Source organism: Gavialis gangeticus, unplaced genomic scaffold, assembly GCF_001723915.1.
Source record: "Gavialis gangeticus isolate Ggan-Ray unplaced genomic scaffold, GavGan_comp1, whole genome shotgun sequence".
Taxonomy (NCBI): Eukaryota; Metazoa; Chordata; order Crocodylia; family Gavialidae; genus Gavialis; species Gavialis gangeticus.
In genome coordinates, this window is record NW_017729024.1 from 157,704,812 (window position 1) to 157,715,860 (window position 11,049).

The 11,049-nt window shown below is 39.3% G+C and overlaps 1 protein-coding gene across 2 annotated transcripts in view; it reads left to right on the forward strand.

Annotated features, from left to right (window-relative positions):
• The window catches only part of GDNF (glial cell derived neurotrophic factor), a 30,230-nt gene extending 25,573 nt beyond the window's left edge, over positions 1–4,657 (forward strand). For both annotated transcript variants that reach the window (XM_019517940.1, XM_019517941.1), the window contains exon 2: positions 3,880–4,657. In XM_019517940.1, coding sequence (XP_019373485.1) covers positions 3,880–4,364 — 485 coding nt within the window. In that variant the 3' untranslated portion in view covers positions 4,365–4,657. The remainder of the gene's footprint in view (positions 1–3,879) is intronic.
• Positions 4,658–11,049: the final 6,392 nt, after the last annotated feature.

Consider the following 11,049-nt stretch of genomic DNA (forward strand, 5'->3'; position numbering starts at 1 on the left):
TGGGATGCAGGTCAAAGACTGAATTTTACCTTGCTGTCATGGAAACCTAGCACGGAGTTGAAGACGGATTTGATGTGCTCATGGTAGCCGGAATTGCTGAGGAGTGTGCCACAGCATTCTGTACTAGTTGGAGTTTTATAAGTGCTAAGGGCTTCATGTCCAGGAATATTATTGTAGAGTTGAGTCATTTAATCCAGTCCCTGCACAGATGTAGGACAGACTCTTCCTAAGCCACCTCAGACAGATACCTATCCAGCCTTGTCTTGAAACCTCCAATTGAGGAGATTCCCCGGCTTCTCTAGGCCGCTTGTTACACAGTCCTACTGTTCTCACAGTTAGAAGATTTGGTCTAAACCTGCTTTGCAGAAGCTTAAACCCAGTGTCTTGTCTCTTCTCCTCTATGGCAGGAAGAACCATTACTTGTTTTCTTTATGGCAGCCCTTCAAAACTGCTATCATGTCCTGCCTTAATTTCTTTTTCTCCAAACTAAACATACAGCATATAGCTTCTGCATCCTGTCTTCCTATGGCTTCCTGTCCCTTGTATCTTCCTTGTCCACTTGTCTTCAGATCATCTTTCCAATTTCTCTTCCTCCCTCTTAAAGTCCATTGCCCAAAACTGGACACTGTTCCCAGTGAGGCCTAACATGTCAAGTAGAGTGGTACTTTTACTTTCCATGTCTTTCATTCAGTGCTGCTGTTAATTCAGCCTCTGTCTAGGGCTTCTTACATCGGCCTTACATACCTAACATGTTGAGTGGAATCTGCCATGACCCCCAAATCCTTTTTGCTTATGCTACTGCCTAAGCCTATTATTTCCCATCTGTATTTGTGCTGCTATTTTCTTTCCTATGTACTACAATTTCAACCTTTTCATTATTAAATCGAACATTAGCTATTACTGCTCTCACATTTATCACATTCCCTCTGAATTTTAATCCTATGCACCAAGGTGTCTTACAAACTCTTCTGATATTTTCACCTGAAAATTTGATCAGTACACTTTCTATCTCTGAACCCAAGTCACGAATACCAATGTCAAACAACAGCATACACTGACCCCTACAGGAACCTTTTAACCAGGGTTTGAATTATTGGGGAGCTTGGGGGACTGAGCCCCCCTGTAAGAGACAAGAGCTCCCCCTGTAAGAATTGAAAATCAACCTGGGAGTGATCTTCAGTTTTTATTAGGACATTATGATAGGCAGCCCAATTTTTTTTGCAGACCCCCTCCCACCCCAAGAGTCGAAACAATTCAAACCCTGCCTTTTAACAGGTACCCTTTGATTGTGTTGACTCAACCAATTATTTATCTACATAACATTCATTGTATATAGCCCAGATTTCTAAAGCTTGCTTATGAAAAAGGCATGTGGGACTGTATTCAAGGCTTTACTCAAGTCTTCCACATTCCCCTTATCCACCAAAGCAATTTTCTTGTCAGAGAGAGAAATTCAAATTGGTTTGGCATGATTTATTCTTAACAAATCCACATTGGCTGCTAGTGATCATAACATCATCCTCCAGAGTTTTAAAGATCAAATATTTTATAGTTTGCTATGGTAAGCTAATCAGCCTGACCTGGAAAGTTACTATTTCCTGGGTCTTCCCTTTCCCATTTTTTAAAGAGAAGAAAACTTCTGTCATGAATGAGTTTGAAAATATTATTGTCAGTAGCTCTAAGACTTCTTCAGAGTTCCTTCAGCATGCTCAAACAAATTGCATCAGACTGTGCTTGCAAAAATGCATTCAAATTTGTCAAAAGTTCTTTGACATCTTTGTTTTATTATTATTTTACTCATCATCTTCTGTAGCCCTTTCTCCTCTGTTTTATATTAATTCTGCCAGTCATCTGGTCTTTGATTTTTCCATTCAATAATTCACTTTCTCCACTGAGCAGTAGACACAGTTTCTGTCAAAAGTATTTGTGGAGCCTGTTCTACATGTCATCCTTAATCTCTTGCCAAGGTGTCTATCTTTTACCTTTGCTCTCCTGGTTTGTTGTTTTTGTTTTGTTTTGTTTTTTTGTCCCTATATGTTTGTTTTGTATTCATTAATGACACCCTGCCCTTCCATACATCATCTTTGATTTTTTTCAAATGGCTGAAAAGATCCATGTAAACCCACACTGGTCCCTTGCAGTTCTTTTTACCTTCCCTCTGTGTTTGTAAATAGCTTGATGTAGAGCCACCTGTATTGCATCTTTCAAAAATATCAGTCCCCAGATTTGTTAACAACTTAGTTTTCTGAGTTGGTTGACATGTATCTTTTTTTAAATGAGCTAAGAAGTGACAAATCCTGGTGACAGATTAGTGATAATCCTAAGCTACTATGTGCCAGGGTGGGACAAAGTCCACGGCCAACTCAGGATGGCAGAAAACTTTACTAGCATGTGATTTTGGAGAGGATGGCATCAGTGAGGAATCCAAGAGTAGTCCTAAGCTCTGGACTGAACTGGCCAACCAGAGGTGTGTACAAGGACTGTCTCATAGTTGCAAACATTTTAAAATGATTTCTCTTTCCACAAGCATTGCTTCTGCCTTATTTTGGCTCCGCTTCAGCCAATTGTTGATCCATGAGCAGACTTTGCCCAAGCATTAGGCCAAGGTGATAGTATGGTGGGCAGTGAAAGATGGATAGATCAATGTTTTTTAAGAAGTGGAACCCAAATCCTGAAAGTTAGTGAGCTGATTGAGACTGCCATTTTAGGCCCCACTGATGCACTCAAAACTTCTGCCAATTCTGGGTGCGTAGGCCCCCGATGTACCTAAATTTTATGTTGGTCATCTGCAAAGCCACCTGAGTTTTGATGCCAGTCTATATAGCTAATGAGTTTCTCCAAGGTCTGAGAGGTGAGATTCTCAGACTTGGTGGAGAAACACTTCTCTCACCAGTGGAGTCCAGTCTTGTAGGCATACTCATGTCCATGGATTATGCCCATGACCAGATATAGAAAACACCTAGGGGCACAGGGCTTGTGTTTATGGCATTCACCTTGTACATGGCTTTGTTCTCTAAAAGAGTATTGAATTTAGTTGTCCTGGACTCTGATTGAATGACCTAACCTGTGGGATATTTCAACATTGTGAAATTTAGTTTCATTCTAATTTGTGATGCAAAGTTGAAAGACCAGAATTTACTTTTTTAATAAAAGGTAGAAATGAAAGATTTAAATGTTTCATTTGTATAAAGTCAAAACTTTTCATTTTGACTATCATTTTATACAATATTATTTTAATTTAAATGTGTAACAAATTAAAGTAAATCATTCCACCGTATCAAAAGAAAATGTTTTCATGATTTCTTGTGAATTTTTGAGACATCGATACTCCTCATTAAAACAATTTAATTTAGTCAAATGGGCATCTTCTGACTCGATTATTCTGTCAGAATTTTCAAGGAGCTTTCCCAGCAGCCTGACCAGTAGGCACTACTACAGAAACAGGAACTCGATCAACAAACCAGGCTTAAGCTCATCTTAACCACTGCTAGCTTTCCAGGAACATACCCTGAAACCCTATCAGTAGATATCTTTAATTACTGTGAACAGATTGTTAACCACTCTAATTTAGTGATAGCCAAGGGGTTCTCCCTAGCCATACTAAGCCAGGAAGAGTCCATATCACTGTTCTCTTAAAAAGTGTCCATCTATTTGCTGACTTCTATGTTGTATCAAACTTTTTTCCTCTGTTTTTGAACATGCTTTGTGGATTTTCTGAAATACACAAGAATAGTTTCTCCGTAATTTGAAACGTTTGCTGAGTAACAATGCTGACAAAGTTCTAGTGGATCTACTCCAATTAAAATGTCTAGGAGAAACAAAAATCACAACTTCTATTTGATAAAATATTCTCTCTCTCTCTCTCACTTTTTCAAACAGCTAATATGCCAGAGGATTATCCAGATCAATTTGATGATGTAGTGGACTTTATTCAAGCCACTATAAAAAGACTAAGGAGGTCACCAGACAGACAAACTCCAATTTTTTCTAGACGGGAAAGAAATCGGCAAAATGCAGCTGTAAACACGGAGAATTCCCACAGAAAAGGACGGAAAGGTCAAAAGGGCAAAAACCGAGGATGTGTCTTAACAGAAATACATTTAAATGTGACTGACTTGGATTTGGGATATGAAACCAAAGAAGAGCTGATTTTCCGGTACTGCAGTGGATCTTGTGAAGCAGCTGAGACTACATATGACCAAATTGTAAAAAATTTAACAAGGAAGAAAAAGCTGGTCACTGACAAAGTGAGGCAAGCTTGCTGCAGACCCACTGCCTTTGATGATGACCTTTCCTTTTTGGATGATAAACTGGTGTACCATATACTGAAACAACATTCCGCTAAAAAATGTGGATGCGTTTGACATTTTTGTGGAGACTTACAATGTTGCATTCCTACTACAATGCAGAGAAAGGGACCAAGGTTCCCAAGGAAATGTTTGTTCAGAATGGAGAAAAGAGGACCAAGAATGCAGAACAGTTGTCATGGGAGCCTGGTAGGGCAAAATCTGGCATAGAGAGCTGGACTAGATACAAAAATGGGGGCTTCAAATTCCTACAGGAAAGCAAATAAAAAGCAAAGCTCAGGGGTGGAGTTCCAGAATGGATGGATTGAGGGTTGCTTTCGCTATCATCATGATTTGGATCAGTTAGGAATGTGCTTAAAAACACAACCTACTAAATATTAGGGGTGTGCAAAGCGGGCGGTATTCCATTCGGATTCAGCCCAACTTGGGGGACAGTTACTTGATTCACTGATTCAGATCACTGTCCCAATTCAATCTGGCCAAATCTGAAGATTGAACTCTGATTCAGAGAATCAGCAATTCAGTCATAGACACAGCTTTTTTTATATATATTTTTATATTTATATACATAATTTTTTTTTCTTTCTACATGCTTCTAGGTACCAGGTACAGCGTGTGAATGCTGATGGTGGGGGAATGGAGCATCCCACGGGAGCACAGGGGGGATCACTCTCACTCACTGAGCTGGGGGGTCCCCTGCATGCTCCACAGTAGACCCAGAAGTGAACTGGAAATACTTCTGGTCCACTTCTGGGTCTGCCGCTAAGTGCTCGGGGGACCCTCTGTGCTCCTGTGGGACACTGTATCTGCCCCACCATCTCAGCATTCATAAGCTGCACCTGGTATCTCGAGGTACATAGAAAAAATATATGAAGCTGTGTCTATGGCTGAATCATTGAATCTATTTGGAGGCTTCCAATTCAGAGATTCGGCTGCTGAATCTCCTCCAATTCGAATCAGCGACCAAAGCTTTGCACAGCCCTACTAAATATCATGTTTTGTTCTTATATTTTTATTGAGATTAGTAGCAAAACCTAAGGCAACACTTACAGTGAGAGAGATTATTAACTATTCCAAGATCCATTGTACTGTCGCGTGCTAAGGGGTTACCCCCAAATGTGTAAGATAAATTTTAATTATATATGTAAGGTAAATCAGGCAAGTATCAAAATTAATTAGCTAAAAGTTCACCATGGTAAATCAACAGAGTCTCACTTAAAGGTTGGTTTTTTGTTGGGTTTTTTTTTTTCTTCTTTGGGGTGGGGGGGTTTCCATCATTTCTTCAAAACAGCCCAGCATTGGATTTAGCTCCTCTGTGCTCATTTGTGAGAACAAGTTGTGTTTTTAAGTACTTACTCCTAGCAAAGTAAGAGAAATATCAAGGTTGCCTACAAATGCAAACCGTTTTTCTTTTGGTTTACAAAGGACTAATGTCACTTGCATAATTACGTTTTCTATTTGGTCATTGTGAGTGAGCAAAGACTACTTGATGCAATGCATCCATTCAGAGACATAAATATACAGAAGATATTTATTGAGATTTAAGTTATTGTTATTTATTACAGTTTAGTAATGAGTTTCCTTTACTTATTTATTAAAGTTTCTTTGCAAAGGTGCCAAAGTGGAATGTGTTCACAAGATACAAAGAGACAACAATGGGGACAAGGGTCCATGCTTTTAGAAGTATTAACAGTTAACTTGAAAGCAAAAAAATCACTTACTTTACCTTTAAAAAAACAAAACAAAACCAAAATACTGATTTAAAAGCTCAAAATATCCAAAGTCTGCAGCCTTTCTTATTAAAAACTCTTTTGCAAGTAACTACATTTAATACTTGCCTGCATTAGTAACACTTTACATATACAAAGGTTGCAGACTCTGGGCCACAATTAGCAACTTGTTAGGCAAACTAATTTATATTAATATTTATAGTTATGGAGTTTCTCTCGCACTCTTTTGCCAGCCAACCTTTATTAGCTATGATTGACAAATGGAGATTAATCACATTTTATCTTTTTAATTTCATGTTATATTTATTTAAGCTCTTCCTTCCATATTTCCATATAGAAAAGGTTAAACCACTTTCATTAGCTAGTCCTGGATTTAATATACTCTCAAGGTAAACAATTTTGCTAAATAAGCAAAGCTTTTTATAATTTTTTGAAACATCACAGTATTTTATCGTAGTAAAAAAAAAAAATTTTTATACTACTTTATATTGAAGGAGGATGTGTGCTAATGACGATATATTAAATCCCCTTAGTACAAGTTATGATGCTGGAGGATTATTTATTAAAGAACAGCAGTAATTACATTTGATATAATTGACAACTGAAGTGAAGTATCAAGTCCTACAGAAACAACATCCAAAGACTCTTCTGAACAATGAGATCTGAATCTCAAATGTAACCCCAGCAGTGGTACTCCCTGTATACTCTGTTCCCCTGGAATAGGCAATGAGAGAGGTCCCAGCCCATGAGGAAAAAGTACCCAGAATTCTCAGGAAAAAACCCACGGTGTTGATCAAAGGTCAATTTATTCCTACATTTATATTTCTTCATTGAAGACACAATCGTGTGGACGATGGTATGTGGGCACAGCCATATTCCTCCATCATGGAGTGGCCGTGGTAGTCCACCACATGCTATCAGCTGCTGGAGAAGTTTACTCCAGCAAACCAAATCACTTAGAGTAATCTCACTGTAGTCATTAAGCATGTGTTTCAGTGTACTAGATCAGGGTCTGATCTAGAAAGGGATGATGATGCTTTGATGGCTGTAACTGGCATAGTAAAATCTGGGCTGTGTGTAAAATCAACACTCAGCAGCACTTCTGGTTAGATTTAGCCTAGTTTTCAACATGGAAAATCCAAGGTATGTTATCACTTGCAGTGGTGCTTCATTGATTGCTGACAGCTTGTCGTAAGCATCTTTTTACATGGATAGTAAAACGGCTGTAATGGTGGCAAAATCATTATACTTACAACACAAAAGGGTAAAGTTTGTGATTTTTTTTTTTTTTTTTTTTTAATAAGTTACTGAAAACAGGAGTATGCTTCTTCTCCGGAGGCTTTTACTTCACCTACAGTTTACGTCTCAATCATTTGTGTTAATCAACCAAAGTTCTCTACAGACTTTATTTTTGTACAATATTCATTTTATATCTTTTTACAAAATAAAACTCATTTCTATTGTTATTTGGATATTGCTCATGCTTCTGCACAGCCTGCCCTTTCAGAGCCAGAGTTGCCTTTTTCTCAATCCACAAGGAAAAATGCCAAATAAAAATGGATTCCTACATGGTGTGGCAAAAGAACAGGTTAGGGACTATTTAGAAAAGCTTGACATATACAAGTCCATAGGACTAGATGGGGTACACTTTAGGGTGCTGAGGGAGTTGGCTGATGTGATTGCAGAGCTACTAGCCATCATCTTTGAAAGCTCCTGGTGATTGGGAGAGGTCCCGGATGATTGGAAAAGGGGAAATATAGTGCCCCTATTTAAGAAACGAAAAAAGGAAGATCCAGGGAATTACAGACCAATCAGCCATGCCCCAGTCACTGGAAAAATCATGGAGCAGATCCTCAAGGAATCCATTGCTAAGCACTTGGAGGAGAAGAAGGTGATTAGGAACAGTCAGCATGGATTCAGCAAGGGCAAGTCATGCCTGATCAACCTGATTGCCTTGTAGGATGAGATGATTGGCTCTGTGAATGTGGGGAAACCAATGGATGTGGTATAATACCTTGATTTTTAGCAAGGCTTTTGATACAGTCTCCCACCACATTCTCACAGGCAAGCTAAGGCAGTATGGGTTTGATGAACAGACTGTAAGGTGGATAAAACTGACTGTATCATCAGTCTTGGCAGGTAGTAGTAAATGGCTCAATGTCTAGTTTGCAATGGGTCTGAAGTGCAGTGCCCTGGGGATTAGTTTTGGGCCTGGTTTTGTTCAATATCTTCATCAATGACCTGGAATATAGTATAGTGTACACCTTCAGCAAGCTTGCAGATGACACCAAGCTGGGGGGAGTAGTAGATGTGCTGGAGGGTAGGGCTTGGATTCAGAGTGACATTGAGAAACTAGAGGATTGGACCATAAGAAATCTATGAGGTTCAATAAGGACAAGTGCAAAGTCCTGCACTTTGGACGGAACAATCCCACATGCTGGTACAAGTTGGGGCCGACTGGCTGGGCAGCAGCTCTGCAGAAAAGGACCTGGCGGTTACAATGGACAATAACCTGGATCTGAACCACCAGTGTGCACTTGTTGACAAGACAGCTAATGGCATTTAGGTTAGATATTAGGAAGAATTTTCTCACTAGGATGGTAGTAAAACACTGGAACAGGTTACCCAGAGAGGTGGTAGAAGCTCCATCCTTGAAGGCTTTCAAAACCTGCCCAGACAAAGCTTTGGCTGGGATGATCTAGTTAGGAATGGTCCTCCTTTGAGCAGGGGGTTGGACTAGATGACCTCCTGAGGTCTATTCCAACCCTAACTTTCTATGATTCTACCTCCTACTCTAAATATCCTATTCAGCATTGGGGATGTTGGAAAAAGATGCCAACTGCACGTTAGTTCAAGTGCAACACAACCTACTAAATTAATCTCTTACGCAAATCCCAAAAAGTAGTGGGAGGGACCTGCATTTTGAAGGATGCACAGTAGAAAATAGAAAGGCAGGCACTTTTTTAAAATAACCTATTCTATTACCCATCAAACCATTCCTTGCTAACATTAACCTACAGCATTGCCCATTCATGCAGCCTGCTGCAGTTCAATAATTGGTATGTGACTTTACTGATGTTCTCAAAATCAGCCTTTCAGACTACTCATCACAATCTTCCTTTTTTAAAAAAAAAAATACCATTTTGAGATTTTTACACTTTTTATATGCATACCCACCATGGGAAAGGTAAAGGATGTAGCAGATTCTGTGCCTGAACTAGTAAATTGTTAAAATCAGTTTGCAAAAATGCATCAAATACTACAAACCCCTCCAATGATATCTGTAAACAAGTAGTTAAAGGTTTTATATGAAATGCTGTGTATTCATAAAAAAGCCTATGGTGAAGGAGGTGAGATAAGCTGGAGATCAAAAGAATTACCAAATCGCTCACCCAGTCTCCTAGTACACAGCACATGGGTGTTCAGGTTTCATTTCCCAAATAGTGGTGGAATCCCCGTGTCTCTAGAGAATGTGCAGCAGTGCAGGATCTGAACCTCAAATGAAATTAGTCATAATTAGACCTGCAGTAATCAAGATCTCCAACAGAAACACTGTTTGCATTGCAACTGCCTTTTGAATCTTGCATGTTAGCCATGCAAAAATGTTGCTGATTACAGCCTGGTAGAATATGGCTTATATCAGGGGCTGGCAGTGTTTTTGAGCAGAGTGCCAAAAACACTCACAACCTCGACTTGTAAGAAGTTGGTGTGCCAGGTGTGAATGGCAGGGAGCCATGAGGGGCCTGATCCTTGTTGTGGCAATGCAGCTCCAGCCCCCTCCCCAAGGTGCACCTGCCAAGCAGAATGCCTTCAGGTGCCATTCTGTGGCACCCATGCCAGGGGTTGCTTACCCCTGGCTTATATTAACTGCTTGGCAAGGAAACAATTGGCAAGTTTACATTCAACAGAGATCATGTACTTTCCCAAGATCTGGAGGCAGTTTCTGTGTAGAATTTAACTGTTAGATGTTATAAAAGATGAACCACTGACCTTAATCATGCATGAACCTTAAAGCTGTTCTTTGGTGGAGGGGAAGGATTAGGGCAATGCTTATATTCTGTTTTTGGCCTTCACAGGGGTTTACAGTTGAGTGACTGTAAATTACACAAAGTTGCTCAATGCTTTTCCCCTTCTCACCAGTGAACATATTACTGGAGTGGAGTCAGCAGTGCTCCAACATGAACTCGCATCTGACATAAATGAAACAGGAGGAGATGGAATCCATTCTTGAAAGTCAAGCAAAATGAGGGAGACCTTTATGTAAAAGAATAATTATAAAATCAGTTAAAACAAGGGTCTGTGAGCTAGGCCTTTGAATTGTACTCCCTGTCGGCATGCTGTCACTTAACTTCTAATTTGTCCATTGGTAAAATGGAGATTGTAACATGTGCTATACTTTAAAATCTCTCAGTGAAAGACTTTGTAGAAGTACAGAAAATTATCAACTGTTCACATATACATACTACAACTTACAACTGGCACCAGGAGAGAAGACATTGCTGCTAGCAAGAAAAAATGAGTAATGGTAAATTCTGAAAATAAACCGAAAGAGGAACAAGGCGCCAAGTTAAATCATTTGCGCTACACACAACTATTTCAGCCTGCTTAGACCTAAAATCAAGGTGGCCCTCTATTACTCTATCTGTTATTAAGGAGATTTTTGATGGTTGCTAGAGAAGTTACCTTCCTATAGTAGGTAATAATATTGATTTAATTGGCTTGGTACAATATTGGGTATTATAAATATGCCTTGAGGAGATTCAGCTATTTCATGAACAGAACAAAACAAACAAGGATATTCTTTCTGAGGCTACATGGAGATCTAACTGGCTTTTGGGTCACTTCTTAGCTTTGTGGGAGGTACGTAGAGAAGTGAATGTGACCTTTTTACCAGTGCATTAGACAAGCATTTTATTTAAATAGAGTTGATTTTGTTTCTCACATTAATATGAAAAATAGTGTAGTCTGCCACTAAAGACCTGTTTTAAAAGTTAAATGTGTATATATAGTCC